This window comes from Otolemur garnettii, unplaced genomic scaffold, assembly GCF_000181295.1.
Source record: "Otolemur garnettii isolate 467f Iridium unplaced genomic scaffold, OtoGar3 scaffold00112, whole genome shotgun sequence".
Classification (NCBI taxonomy): domain Eukaryota; kingdom Metazoa; phylum Chordata; class Mammalia; order Primates; family Galagidae; genus Otolemur; species Otolemur garnettii.
In genome coordinates, this window is record NW_003852507.1 from 4331200 (window position 1) to 4346656 (window position 15457).

At 43.9% G+C, this 15457-nt stretch overlaps 1 protein-coding gene across 1 annotated transcript in view; it reads left to right on the forward strand.

Moving 5' to 3' along the window:
- The window catches only part of PSMD11 (proteasome 26S subunit, non-ATPase 11), a 35249-nt gene extending 22760 nt beyond the window's left edge, over window positions 1-12489 (forward strand). The window contains exons 6-13 of the mRNA XM_023517475.1: window positions 5907-6060; window positions 6851-6911; window positions 8691-8753; window positions 10756-10881; window positions 11338-11373; window positions 11615-11666; window positions 11955-12097; window positions 12218-12489. Of these exons, the coding sequence (XP_023373243.1) occupies window positions 5907-6060; window positions 6851-6911; window positions 8691-8753; window positions 10756-10881; window positions 11338-11373; window positions 11615-11666; window positions 11955-12097 (635 nt within the window). The 3' untranslated portion in view covers window positions 12218-12489. The remainder of the gene's footprint in view (window positions 1-5906; window positions 6061-6850; window positions 6912-8690; window positions 8754-10755; window positions 10882-11337; window positions 11374-11614; window positions 11667-11954; window positions 12098-12217) is intronic.
- Window positions 12490-15457: the final 2968 nt, after the last annotated feature.

A 15457-nucleotide genomic window follows, 5' to 3' on the forward strand; every position in this document is an offset into this window, starting at 1 on the left:
GGGCTGGGTTTGAACCCACCACCCTTGGTATATGGGGCTGGTGCCCTACTCACTGAACCACAGATGCTGCCCACAGCTAATTTTTCTTTCTTTTTTTCTTTTTTTTTGTAGAGATGGGATCTTGTTTTTGCTCAGGTCTTGAACTTCTGGCATCAAGCAATATTCCTGTCTCAACCTCTCAAAGTGCTAGGATTATAGGCGTGAGCCACTGTGTCCTGCCTTGAAACCTGCCTTTCTAACCAGCTGCTCCCTTCCTGTTAACTGCCTAAAATACACTAACATGCTTGTCAGTGCTTGAACTGGCAACCTGTTGGGGCCAAATCTTAGACAGGTCTCACTTAGGCTTAAAAGACTCCCTAACATTCCTCTTAGCCACTTAGAATAGTAGCATTTCTCTGCAGGATTGGCTAAACACAACTGTGTTGATTCTTGGAGACCTTCGTAAAGTTTATTGGACTTCCCCAAAGGGCCTCAGATCATGGCTTAGGAAAGCTATTTCACTTTTAGCTGAATGTCGTACTCAGCTTTCTGATGGAGTGGGTGAGTGCTGGGGTTAGGAGGCCATGAATTGGCAGGCAGGTGGAATGCTTTTTTTGGTAATCAGCAGGGTTTTTTTACTGGAGGCATCATTATTGAAGGAGTGTTGGAATTGGAGACAGAAGACTAGCTCGTATTACTCTTCTCATCTGTAAAAGATAATACCTGCCTGACTTGCCTCTTATGACCTAGGATCAGGCTTTCCTAGGTTAACATTTTGTTCAGGTGATTTCCATGTGTGTGACTTTGGGCAAGCTACTTTTGTTATTGTTGTTTTTTTTTTTTTTTTTTTTCCAGTTTTTAGCCTGGACTGGGTATGAACCTGGGCAAGCTACTTAATTTGTCTTTAATTTTAGCTCATCTATAAAAGGCGATAATAATTGTACTGAGGATTAAATGAGATGAAGAATATAAAGCTTTTATCACAGTAGTTAGCTTTACCCAATTGGTAGCTTTTGTTTAAACCACTACTCTATTAAATCTTTTCTCTGTCTTTATGGTCAAGAGATGAATTTGCATCCTATTTTCTGAGAGGAAATGGAAGCCATTTTTAACCAAGCCCGCTTCTCTTTCCTCTACAGAATTTGTGTCACTATCTTCCAGCCGTCTTTTGTTGCATTCTTGGTTTTTAGTCTTTCTCCTCCCAGATCTTCTTTCTCTTGATCTGCCCCAGCTGAAAACCACAGCCCTTTTTATTTTTTAAATTACCGTCTTCCCCTTTCTGTCAAGCTTCTTGAAAAAGTTGAAAGTGTATCTTTACTTTGCCTTTACTGACTCCTGAAAGAAATTAATAACAAAATCTCTGACCTTTGTGGGTAACTCAACCTTGCCAGACACCCTAGGCTTCCTTGACATTGTCTCCTTGGTTCTCCCTTGACTAATTATTAGCAGCCACACCCCACACTTTGCTGTTTCCTTTTCCTTCTGACTGTCCCTGAAGTGTAGGTGTTCCTCAGTGTTCTTTCTTAGTTTTTTCCCTTCCTGTTCTCTCCCATTTTCTTTTTGAGACGGAGCCTCAAGCTGTACCCTGGGTAGAGTGCTATGGCATCACAGCTCACAGCAACCTCCAACTCCTGGGCTCAAGCGAGTCTCTTGCCTCAGCCTCCCAAGTAGCTGGGATTACAGGTGCCTGCCACAACGCCTGGCTATTTTTTGGTTGTAGTTGTTGTTTGGCAGGCCTTGGCTGGATTCGAACCTGCCAGCTGTGGTGTATGTGGCTGGCGCCTTAGCCACTTGAGCTATAGGTGCTGGGCCTCATCCCGAGCTCTGTATGGCTCAGGCTGCCACATAATACTAATGGTCCCCTCATCTAGATCTTCAGTAACTTCTTTCTTTTTTTGAGACAGTCTCACTATGTTGCCCTTGGTAGAGTGCTGTGCCATCACAGCTCACAGCAACCTCCAACTCTTGGGCTTTAAGCAGTTCTCTTGCCTCAGCCTTCTAAGTAGCTGGGACTATAGGCGCCCACCACAACGCCTGGCTTGCGGGGGGTTCAAACCTGGCCCCGGCCAAAAATCAAAATGTTTTTTAGCCGGGGCCAGGTTTGAACCCACTGCCTCTGATATATGGGGCTGGCACCTTACTCCTTGAGCCACAGGTACCACCCTGCCTGGCTATTTTTTTTGTTGCATCTGTCATTGTTTAGCTGGCCTGGGCCGGGTTCAAATCGCCAGCCTCGATGCATGTGGCTGGAGCTGTAACCACTGTGCTATGGGTACCGAGCCTTTCTTAAATTCAAGATCTGGATTTCCAGCTGCTTAATGGACATATATATCCCATAGGTAGCTCAGTCCCAAAACACATCAAAAACCAAATTCATTCCTTTCTGCATTTCCTCTTAGTTAATGGTATCATTATTGAATTAGCTGATCAAATTATAGTCTTTGGAGTAATTTTTGACTCTTTCCTCTCATCCCTCATACCCACTTACCTGATCATGTTGAGTCTGTCTCCAAATCTATTCTTTCTTTTTCATCTCTACAAAAATCCACTGGTCTAATTAAGGACTACTAGAGTCATCGTTTACTCATCTAACTGTTGCTAGTCACTTTCCCAATCTGTACTGGTCTCAGTGTCATTTTTCTGAAATACAAACCTGATCATGTAACTCCTTTGTTTAAAACTCTCCAATGGTTCCCCATTAACCTCACCTTAATTTTTTTTCTTTTAGAGACAGAGTTTCATTTTGTCGCCTTCAGTAGAGTGCTGTGGAATCACAGCTCATAGCAACCTCCAGCTCTTGGGCTTAGGTGATTCTCTTGCCTCAGTCTCCTGAGTAGCTGGGACTACAGGCGCCTGCCACAATGCCCGGCTATTTTTTTGTTGTTGTTGCAGTTTGGCTGGGTCGGGTTTGAACCTGCCACCCTCGGTATATGGGTCCGGTGTCGTATGCAATGAACCATAGGCGCCGCCTACCTCACCTTAATTTTTACTCCTAACATGACATTCAAAAGGAAGGCATTCTTTGCTTTTCATCCTCATCTGTGGTTTTCAGTCTTAGTCATCAGATTACTTTGTATTCTCTGTGTACTCCAAGCTATTTCCTCCTTCCGTACCTTTCTATGTTTATTTTGTCTTCTCTGCTTGGAATTCCCCTTTCACCTCTCCCCATGGCAAACTCCTATGCATCCTTCTAGATACAACTCACATGTTTCCTCTGTAAAATCTCCTCTGTGCTTCTCTGCTTTTGGACTTCTCTACCAATGAAATATTCCTTTGCACATATTATTGTGCTAATCTCTTTGTCTCCATTTTGGTGATTTTCCACCAGACCATAAGCCTCCTAAGGGCTTTGTATTTCTTTGTACTTTAATAGCTGTGTCAGTGCTTGGCACGTGGTTGGCTGTCATCAGTGTTTATGTTGAGTGAGTGACAGTCTAATTTTTTGTTGTTGTTGTTAGTGTTTTTTTGTTTTTTAGTTTTTTAAAATAATAAACCTCATATACTAGTCCTGACACTTCATAGTGCTTATATAGACCCTATTTGTGAATGTGTTTGGGAAAACAGCATACCAGTTCTTAGGCCTTATTTTGCTTTTTTTTCTCCTTTAAATCATACTTATGTCTCATTTAGTTTAGCAGCATCAGTAGTTTGTTGTGTTATCGAAGGAGCTCATTGACTGCAGAGAGGGGCAGATTTTCCTCCAGTCTTTTATACTTAAGAGCAGTAAGAGAAAAAGGATCTAATTCCTCCAGCCCAAATTAGGAGGCTTTTGGGTAGAGTAAAAGGGCTGGGGAATGGCACATATCACTCAATAAGTAATGAAAGTCAGAAGTTCCCAGCTGGCATGCCATGCACCATAGGTAAGCTTCAGGGGGGTAAATACGTACTAAAAATATTGGTTCTGTGGAATCATGTATATAAGCAGCTTCATCCTTTTACTCTATTACAGTATGCTAAATACTTTCTACATTTTTTGAGACAGAGTCTCATTCTGTCACCCTGGGTAAAGTGCTGTGTCATAATCCTAGCTCACAGCACTCTGAAACTCTTGGGTTCAAGTGACCCTCTTGCTTTAGCCTCCCAAGTAGCTGGGACTGCAGGTACCCACCATGATGCCCAGCTAGTTTTTCTGTTTTTAGAGATGGGGTCTTGCTCTTAGGCTAGTCTTGAAGTCCTGAGCTCAGGCTACCCACTCACTTCCGCCTCCCAGAGTGCTAGGATTACAGTTATGAACCTCCGTGCCTGGCCATTCTACATGTGTCTTGATGTGAAAAATGGGAAGCACTGTGCTAAACAAATGGATGAGGCTGGGCACAATTAGTGCCAATGTAATTGTGATAAGATAACATAAGATTCTAACACAAAGATAGAATCTTAGGTCCTAGATGCCTCTCAAGCTGGAAAGAATTTTTGTTATCCCAAGTGGTAGTGTAGGTTGGATAGTATACGTTGCAAGTTCAAAGTTAAATTCATTGACAACTCAACTTTAAATGGCAGAAGATTGGTTAGTTCAACATATCAGCCTAAAAAATAGTGCTTAGCTATGTACTAGAGTTCATTCATTGTTATGTGAGATCTATGCACTGACTGCGTTTAGGCAAGAGCACATCCATAAATGACAAATAAAGTAAAGCCTTTAAGTTGACCACCCAAGGGACTGTAACAGACTGACATATGGAGGTGGTCAACATAAGGAACTAGGCCTGCTGTACTGATGTGTAAATGTGGTGCATGTCCAGTCTATGAAAATTAGGTCAACTGCTAGGTGCAGTGGTTCACGCCTGTAATCCTAGCACTCTGGGAAGCTGAAGCAGGTGGATTGCCTGAGCTCAAAGATTCGAGACCAGCTTGAGCCAGAGTGAGACCTCATCTCTAAAAATAGGCGGTATTGGGGTGGGCGCCTATAGTGCCAGCTACCTGGGAGGCTGAGGTAAGAGAATTGCTTGAGCCCAGGAGTCTGAGGTTGCTGTGAGCTATGATGCCATGGCACTCTACCGAGGGTGATGAAGTGAGACTCTGTCTCTAAAAAAAAAAAAAAAAGAAAAGAAAATTAGGTCAACTTAATGAGGAGGAGATTAATGTAGGGAGGTGGTCAACTATGGCGGTTCTATAGTATTTGAAATGAAAATAGGAGAGGTTAGATCCCCCCCCCCACACCCCCGGAAAGCTGCTTAAGTAAAAGTGTCAAGCTTAGAAAAGCTCTTACCCTAAAGTCGTTACTAAAACCGGCCATTCATGGCTCGGTGCCTGTGGCTCAAGGGGCTAAGGCGCCAGCCACATACACCTAAGGTGGCAGGTTCAAATCCAGCCCAGGCCTTCCAAACAATGATGGCTGCAACCAAAAAATGGCCAGGCGTTGTGGCGGGCGCCTGTAGTCCCAGCTACTTGGGAGGCGGAGGCAGGAGACTCGCTTAAGCCCAGGAGTTGGAGGTTGCTGTGAGCGTGATGCCACGGTACTCTATCCAGGGGGATAGCTTGAGGCTCCGTCTCAAAAAAAAAAAAAAAAAAAAAAACAATGGTCATTTAGACACTCTAGGAGTGTTGGGGTCAACTCCTTTACCTATAATGGTGATGTCATAGAGGGTAAATGTGGCCTTTTCCAGTGGCTCCAAAAGATAGCGTGGACGGAATGGTGGTGAGAATTGTAGAAGGATGGTATGTAGTATATGGTTTCTAAGATCCCCTTCCAGTTGAGTCTCTAACTCCTTTGAGAACTTATATTGTCAATATGATATTGAGCTAGGAGGCCAAAGACCTGGATTCTAATCTCAGCTCCCAGTAGCTGGCTGTGACTTTGAGGAGGTCCTTTTTCCTTTCCTGACCTCATCAATAAATTGATGGTAGGGGTAGATTTTCAAGACCCCCCCCCCCCCGTTCTGATCTTGTATGGTTCTATTGTTTTATATGGTTTTTATTCCTTTCTTTTTAATGCCCAGGTATTATCCATGCAGCAGAGGAAAAGGACTGGAAAACTGCATACTCATACTTCTATGAGGCATTTGAAGGTTATGACTCCATTGATAGCCCCAAGGCCATTACATCTCTGAAGTACATGTTGCTGTGCAAAATCATGCTCAACACGTAGGTGCACATTAACTCTGAAATACTAGAACTTACATCCTTCAGCCAAGTCTGTCTGCCATGGCAGAGATGGCTTGGGCATGGAATTTAGCCAGTTAAAGAAACAGCCACAGCCCCTGGGGCTGGTTGAGGCAGAGTGGGAGGATTGCAGGTGTTCCTGCACCCTTTTGCTTGCTAGTCTTTCAGAATAGAGGAGTCAGATTTTAGAAATCCCCTTCCTAGCCCCTCTTGGAGTATTCTTGTCTCTTTGAAATATTCTGTCCTCATAGATGCTGAGCACAGGACAGAGGGTCAAGAAATAGATTACAGATTAGCCAGTGCCAGCCAACTGGGTCCCTCAAAATGGGGAAAGAAAGGTTAAGGGCAGGTTTGAAAAGGTGGACAACAAAATATATGACAGATTGTTCCTGAAAACTCTACAGAATTATCTACATTCTTTTGGGATGAAATATTGACTAGGACTATCTTTGGATTACATAGGGGATATATTTTAATAAGACCTGTTATACTAGGATTTAATTTATACTTACCATTCTGCTTGTTGAGTTTATTGATTTTGGTAAGTTCAGTTTGGCTTGAAGTTTTTCTACTCTCCAGTGCTGAACTTTGGCCCAGAGATGTGAAAACCTAGTTTCCGTACTGTGAGGGGCACGTGGGTTTAGGGGTTGGGGCTGACACCTTTGTGGGCACAGTCTTCATGGTGGAATTTCGTTAAAAAGAAATTGGCCTAAGCCTCTACTTAGAAGCATAATATCCTGGAACAATTGACCAAGTGTGTCTTTTTTTCTAGCCCAGAAGATGTCCAGGCTTTGGTGAGCGGGAAGCTTGCACTTCGGTATGCAGGGAGGCAGGTAGGGATACCTTGACTGCAGTCTGTTCACTTTGAGACCTGGGTGTTGTCAGAGTCATGATGCTTGATGAGACAGGTGCTCTTTAGGGCTTCATTCTACTTTTCTCTTTCTTACCTACTCCCTTTTTCCCCTTAAGCCCATTCAGTGTATTTCCTATATTGTAAAATTCTTGGCCTGGAAAGTCAGTGTTTGGTGCTCATATGGACATTGGGTGGTTTGAGGGACTTACAGAACTGAACTGTATAGCATTTGCAGTGAGTTAGGGTGCATTTAGCTTTGACCAGATGATTTATCTCCCATGAACCTGACTTGTGAATTTAACATGTGCAGAGTATAGAACCTTGGATTCTCCAAGTCAGATGCCTGATAAGGTCTGGTGCATATGTGCTATAGTGAGCTCAGATTGCTTGGTACAGAAACTAGGTTTTGAGTCTCAATCTGAGTGCTTCCGATCAATACCTTTCTCTAGTCATGCCTTGATTTTGGGTGTGGTGCAAAAAAGAGAACTTTTTATGCTAACCTAATGCCCAAGAAAGTCTGAATGTGACTGAGGAGAACAGTTATGATGCGTGTAAAGATGATGTCTTAGATATCTGGACCATCCCCTTTTTGTACTTTGCTTAATTATCACGAAAGTAAAAGTAATCTTTCTGGATTTCAAATGCAGTTGTCTCTAAACAGCAGACAGATTGGCTCTCTATATAATCTCACTATATCTCTGGAGGAATGGCCACAACAGATGATTCCTTCCTTCTCTTCAAGTGGCCTTAATTGGCATTTCATCAGCAAAAGTTTCAGGTCAGCTCCTAGTTTTAACCTCAAGAATATTGGTTACTATTATACTACTCTTACTAGTAATAGAGTTGTAGAGATAGGCTCAGAGAAGTCCAGTGGCTAGGATGAGGCTGGGTAGCTAATAAATGGTGGAGCCAGACTTTGAACTAGGTTTACCTAGCTCTAAGTTTCAGGCTTTTCTCATTTTGGCATTTGTTCTCTCTTTAGGACAGCTGCTGGAGACAAACTATTGTCATGATTAGCCTTGTAGAATTTAGTCCACTATATAAGACACTGTGCTTATTTAAGTACCTAGGTTGATAGAAGAGGACTTCCTTCTGGTCCCTATACCTTGATGATAGCTTTTAAGCAGGAGTTAGGCTGGTTTCCTAGAAAGATGAGTACTGCAAATTTCTTGTGGAGACCTGATAGCTTGAGCAGGCACCTTTTCTAACCAGGTTAGAAGTTGCTCTCAACTACCAACTGTACCTTCATCTCTTGGTGCAGTTTTAACATTCAATGTAATATGTTGGTGCCTCAATTTTGATGCCTCAAGCCTAATGAAACTAAGTTTTGTTCAATGGTTTGTACCAAACCTAGCAGAATGAATCTTGATAAAGCACAGGTATGATCAGGTGTAAAGGCAGGAAGGAGTTTGGGTGGATGTGGAGGTAGGGAAGGGGGAAAGCTACTCACAGTTCTCTTGTCACTTTCCCTTTTAGCTTGTCATCTCTGAAGAATGCTGTATCAGGGTCTTGTCTTTTTGGAAAAACCTTCTATTTCTTAGTGTTCTTAAGTCATCTCAGGTTTCAAAGGGAAACTGGTTGGCATAGTGGTATTCACTATTTCTAGCTTTTCTTCCCAGGCCTCTGAAGAAGAACGATGGTGGGGTGGGTTCTTCCTTGTAGCAGAGGTTATATGGCCATAGCATAATGCTTATGAGACTTTCGGTGGATGTCAGTATACAGAATAGATCACTTTCACAATTTGTCTCTTTATTCTCAGACAGAAGCATTAAAATGCGTGGCTCAGGCTAGCAAGAACAGATCACTGGCAGATTTTGAAAAGGTGAGCATGTTATTGGTTGGTAGGGAATGGGTGGAAGAGAGGGACATTAAATTTTTTAAAATTATAGTTTCACAGGAATTTGCCGAAGAAATTATATAGTGATCCTATGTACCAATTACCCAGTACAATATCAAAACCCAGAAATTGTTACGCACTTTTGTACAGTGAGTCTTACTGAATTGATGTAAATTATATGTAATTTATATGTAATATTTTGCAGTTCTTTTTGTCATTTTTTTTTTTTGCAGTTTTTGGCCGGGGCTGGGTTTGAACCTACCACCTCTGGCATATGGGGCCAGTACCTTACTCCTTTGAACCACAGGCTCCACCTATGTCATTCTTTTTTTACTTTGATTTTTCACGACAGATCTATTATCTTCATTTATGGTTGAGGGCACTAGGATTCAGGAGGATGCCCAAAGTCACACAGTAATTACATATCAGGGTTTGACGCTAGGGTTAGTGCTTATTCCATATGGCATAGTTACAGGTGTTCATAACTTCATCTCCAGAAATGCCAAGTCTGCTTCTTCTCTGTGGGCAAAAGATAAGTCCTTTGGCCAAAAGAAACTTCAACAGGATGATGTGTTCTAGGATTTCTCTGAGTCCTATGCCTTTTACTTGTTGTTTGGGAAGTTTCTAAATGAGAGGAGAACTTGCCTAAGCCTTAGAGTAAGACTTATATATTCTGTTCTGGACTTCTCTGTTACTCTGAATAAAATTACCAATTTAATTAAAAAAAAAAAACTAAAAAGTATAGCTGGCACAGTGGCACATGCCTGTAGTCTCAGCTACTCGGGAGGCTGAGGCTGAAGAAGTGCTTAAGCCCAGGAATGTGAAGTTACAGGGAGCTGTGATCACGCCACTGTACTCTAGCCTGGACAACTGAGTGAGACCCTGTCTCTGAAAGAAAAACAAAGATGAAACCTAGATCCAGAAAGGAGAACTTAATGGGGATGGAGATTAGACCATGTGTCCTTGACTATCCTCAAGATTCATCATCTTCTTGGAGGGTTCTTGCCAATTCCTGTGATCCCTTACTTGACATGATTTGCTTGTGTCCTTTGACACCTTAAAGCACAGCTAACTTGAGGCTAAGATACTGAGACCAAGACTAAAGGTAAACCATACACATGAATAATCAGTCTAAATCATTTTATCCAAATGTTTGGGATATTTGATGGGACAGTTCAATTTCAAGTAATTCCTTGAAAGAAAGGTTCTGTGATCCTATGTTTGGGAAATACTAGGGCTAAACAAAATTAGAAATGTTTTGTTTTCTTTTAACTGTAGAGCCGTACTATGCTACTGATCCTAATAAAACTTCCAAGAGCTAGTTGTGGTATGCAGCATTTATCATTACCTAACCTCAGTATTATTATTTTTCCTGGAGATCCTATTTGTTCTCTGGCAAACTTGCTGAGAAATGCTCGGGTAGTTACTTTGGCTCACATACTGAGCTACTCTTAGGGATTTGCATGGTTTGAGCTGTGGACATGAGGCTTTCAGAGAGAAAGATGGCCCGCCTTTTAGTTCTATTTTTGCTTTTGTTTGTAGAGTCTCACTTTGTCACCCTTGGTAGAGTGCTGTGGTGTGATAGCTCACAACAACCTTCAACTCTTGGGCTCAAGTGATTCTCTCACTCAGCCTCCCGAGTAGGTGGGACTGCAGGCACCTGCCACAATGCCTGGTTATTTTTAGAGACTGGGGTCTCGCTTTTGCTCAGGCTGGTCTTGAACTCCAGAGCTCAGGCAGTCCACCCGCCTCGGCCTCCCAGAGTGGTAGGATTACAGGCGTGAGCCACCATGTCCGGCCTTCACCTTTTAGTTCTTAATGTTTCTTTTCTTTTGCTTTCTGTCATGGGTTCTCTTTGATCTTCCCAGATATCCCAGAACTTGAACCATGGTAGTTACAAGGGCCAGCAGACTACTTAGGAAGCTAGGGGTAGCTTGACTTCAAAGTGCTTTTCTCTGCCAATCTTTGTAACTGGCTCTTTCGGCAGGCCCTGACAGATTACCGGGCAGAGCTCCGGGATGACCCAATCATCAGCACACACTTGGCCAAGTTGTATGATAACTTACTGGAACAGAATCTGATTCGAGTCATTGAGCCTTTTTCCCGAGTACAGGTAAGAACTCTCCTGGGGCTCTAAGTGCTTGTGGCTAGGCATCGTCACCATAGCCATCACCCTTCCCTCTACTGTCCAGAACTTCCTTTCTAGGGTGTGCCTGGTGGGCAACAGGCCACTCAGAGCTTTGGCCTCTATTGATAGGATGAATAAGAACTGAGGAGAGAGATTTTTGGGGTAGAGGTGTGTGAGATTGCATGTGTTGTGAGTGCAGTCTCCTCTTGTAGTCACTGAGTGTGTGGGACAGGAGTGTGCTTATTTTCTGTAGCAATAAAGGGCAGGCAGATGGGCAGAGCACAAGAGACTTAAGCATGGCCAAGGAGATTCTTTCCTCCTAGAGACATTCAGTAGGATTTCATAAGATACAGCAAACAGTTTTCCCCGCATTCCCCCCTTCTCCTATTGGAGGCAAAAGCAAAGCTTTCAGTGTTGGTGTCTCTCTGCCTTTTCTTTTAGATCGCACACATATCTAGTCTCATCAAACTCTCCAAGGTAAGGAGTCCCAAGGCCATGGAGCGGGTAGGGATGGGAAAGGGTGGTGTGGAGGGGCTGGCATTTGTACCTAACAGGCCTTTTTTGGAAGTTCCTAAGGTTCTTTGTGGGGAATGTGGGCTCAGAGCTGGAGTTGCATCGTCACTGTTTTCAGTCTGTTTGCCTTTTGTAAAATTTTTTTGGTCAGGGTGATCTCTGGCTAGTGGATGCTGGTCCCTTTAATTATGTGCTTTGATTTTAGGGCGACGTGGAAAGGAAATTATCACAGATGATCCTTGACAAGAAATTTCATGGTGAGTAATAGTTGTACAGGCAAGGGGCTACTGGTGGTGATGAGATGGTTGAAGAAGTTTATCTTTAAGAGAGGTGTTCTCTTTGTTTCCCCTGGTGGTTCCCTAGGACCCTGATCCTGCTTCCTTGAAATCAGAATATGTAATAAACATGTGTAAATGGATAGGGAGCCAAGGTCTGTTTCCCTTCTTTTCTGGAGAAAGTGAGGCAACTAGGGAGTGGGCTGCTTCACAAATGCTTTTTGTGTCTAATCTTGTCTTTTACCTGGGTTGCCCTTGTGTCTCCTGCAGGGATTTTGGACCAGGGGGAGGGTGTCCTGATTATTTTCGATGAACCCCCAGTAGATAAAACTTATGAAGCTGCTCTGGAAACAATTCAGAACATGAGCAAAGTAGTGGATTCCCTCTACAATAAAGCCAAGAAACTGACATAGGTGAGTGCTGGCTCCGGGACCCAGGGCCGGGCAGCACTGTCTTCTGCCTGTTGAGACTGAAAACCTCCTCCTGGTGTCCTCACGGCTTCCTGATTGACACTGCTCTGTCTTCTCTTGCAGAGTTGGATCTGTAGCGGTCCTTTGGAGAGTGTGTGTGGCGGGAGAGTGAAACCTTGGGGGAAATGCTAGGAGATTCTTTTTTTCTTTTTGTTCTACTTTTCGCTCAGAACGTTTTTAAATCCTCATTTGGTGCATCTGTATTCCAGCCAATAGGTGTGCCAGTTTTCATGTAATCTATACTGGCCCAACTTGGGAGTGGGGAAATTGCTTAAAAAAAAAAGAAAAAGAAAAAAAAAAGATTATTCTAAATAAAAGGAAAAAGGCTTACACTACCTAAGCTGTGCTCTCTGCCTCTTGGGAGAGGGCCACAAAGCCAGGCACCCCGCCAACCACTGGGGGCCCTAATCCACCTGCTGGGCGTCACCTCTGCTCTTCAGAATTGGGTGTTTGCTGACCATCAAAAGCAATGACTTTTTATTCTGTTTGTACTGAACCAAAACAAACAACTGTGTATAGACTGCTATTTTCTTTTTTATTTGAAATGAGGCATTTTGGTGTTCTTTCCCCTGCCATACGGCCTGTCCACCCTTCCTTCCCCCCCGACATTGGCTCCAGCAGACTAGCTGAAGGTCCCGCCGCCGCCGCCACCGCCACTGCAGCAGCAGGAGCAGCAGCAGCAGCAGCAGCAGCAGCACCTCCACAGCTCCACTCTGACCTGTGAAGGAATGGGGACAAGGCCCGGAGCTAGTGTCCACTACGGCCACACGGGGAGCAGTGTGGGCCCTTAGCCCCCAGGGGGCCTGCTATGCATGTGGCTTTTTTTTTTAACACAGTAAACTAGATTAGATGTCAGTGTTTTTATTGCCCTTCCCCTCTCCTTTCCATTCTTCCCCTTCCCGTCTCTCTCCCTCCTCTCTCTCAACCAGGAGACCATCACATGTCCTTCCTCTCTCTCCTCTCCAGAGGAGTTGGGCTGTCTGAAATCCATCAGCTGCTCCCTCTCCCACTCCTCTCCTGCTGTCAGATGGATTTATTCCTTTTAAACAGTGAACATGGGAAATGGGACTGTGGGGTATGGTTTTCTTTTTAAAAAAATTTTTTTCCTTGTTGGGTTTTTGAGCAACCTCATGTCCCCTTCCCAGGGAGCTGCTTTATTTACCTCTTAGAACTCGAACAGATGGGAGGTAGAGCACTGTATGTCAGCATGCTTTGTTTTCTGATGCGATTTCATAGCAAGGCTTTAATGCCATTTGGGCAGGTAAGCTTCTGCACCTTTGTTGTGCTTAACGATATTTTCTTCTCTCATCTCCTATGTGTCTTTTTTCCTCTCCCTTCTGCCTCCTCCTGCTGGCCTCCTTTTCTTTTTCTTTATCTTTCTCAGATTATCCTTTCAGGTTTTCGTAATAAATTTATATTTTGTAAAAGGATTTTGTTGCACCAGGTTTTGCATCTTCATTGAATCTGACTGGCTTTTATTTTCTTCTCCAAAATCAGGTTTTTGTTCTTAACATCTGTCCCTATCATGTCCAGTCACTGTTTTGGTTTGGCACCATCAATATCAAATGTACAAACGGTTCTTGCTAACCAACACCAGGTATATCTGATGTTCAGATGAGTTCCAATAAAAATAATTTTTTTTTCAAAAGGTGTCTTTTCTTGAGTGCTGGACGGCTTCTGAGCAAGCCTAAACAGCTCTGTGTAGCCCAGCAATAGCCTAGCCCTCTAATCTGGCCAAAGCTGTTATCTCATTTGATTAAGGGGAGTTCCTTAGCTAAATTTGTGTTCTAAACTTGGTGGGCTTTGGGCAAGAAAGTTGGTCTGTGAGGTCTGAAATTGGAAATGGCATTTAGGTATCTCTTTTCCCAAGGCAACATAGTCCAATGAGCTCATGAAGGTTTGGGTGGTAAGATCCTCTGAGCCTGTGTCCTCATCTACTTGGTGAGGATGCTTCTTCCTTGGTAGGTGATTGTGGTGTGGAGGGTCATCTGAAGTGAAGCAAATACGAGTGTCTGGAGTCCTGACATTCACTTGTGGTTTAGTTTCCTTTTGTAATCTTCAAAAGTAGTGATTTCAGACCCCAGGAGTGAATCTTCCAAGTGGCCCCCAACCCTTCTTCAGTCTAAGCAGTTCAGTCATTCAGTTCTAGTGTGGTATCTCTCTGTAGTCTCCTTGTGGAAAGAGTTTTGCTTTTATGAAGGCCTTTTAAAAGGTACTCCAAAGAGACCCACAGCTGGAGCAGAGCCCTTTCCTCCCTTTGCGGGTCTTGTTCGATGCCTCCTAGACCTGTGCTGTCCAATGTGTAGCCGCTGGCCACCTATGGCTGAGCCCTGGCAACGAGGCTAGTTGGAACTGTGACGCACTGCGAGTATAAACACAAACCAGACTTCTAAGGCTTAGTGTGCAAAAAGAATGTAAAATATCTCAATAACTTTTTTATAAATGTGATGAAATATTTTGGGTATATCGGGTTAAATAAAATATATTATTAAAATTCACTTGTTTTTACTTTTTAAATGTGGCTACTAGAAATTATTAAATTATCCATGTGGCTCATTCTGTTTTCTCTTGGACAGTGCTGCTCTAGACCTCCAGGAACAGCAGTTGTGCCTCTGCCCCCCCCCCCGCAAACCCCCCCCTCCTTGGCCTCTTGTGAGCTGAGTCTAGGCACAACTGCCCAGTTGGCCACGGGCTGGCCTGGGCCCAGGCTCCTTCACCTGGGCTCCCTCTGGGCTCTAGCCTTCTGGTGCCAGGGCTGACTTAACCTGTTAATGAGGCTCTACTGACACTGGAAGCAGAGGCTCTCTTGCCCTGCTGTGTGCTAGTTATGTAATCTGTGCTGCCCAGAAGGGCCACTAGATGCTGCTCTGTGCTCCCAAAAGAACAAAGGATACTTCCTCAGGAGTCAGGGCTCAGGCTGGCTCTATTTGGAATCTTTCCTGGAAGCTGTAGCTGGCTATGGCCTTGGTCTCCCTTCCTCAGGGTGGTGTGGGAAGTGGGGCATGCAGAGGAGGGGACTCTCCTGCTTGTTAGCTGCCCAGCCCAGCATGGCAGTTAACAAGCAGGCTGGCCCTTTAGGGAGCCAGAGATAGGCTATAGGATAAGTAGGCTGATTGATGGGGGGTGGGATTTGGAGATCTTCCCTGCAGTGCTCTGATGAGGCGAAACAGCCCTGCATCTTTCAGCTGGGTCTACCTTCTGGGTCCTTGATTCTGCCATTTCTGGCAGCTAGGTGGTGGCCTTTCTTTGCTTGCGACCCATTTGGAACAATGATGGGAGCTGGGTTGGAGAGGTGTGGTGTGT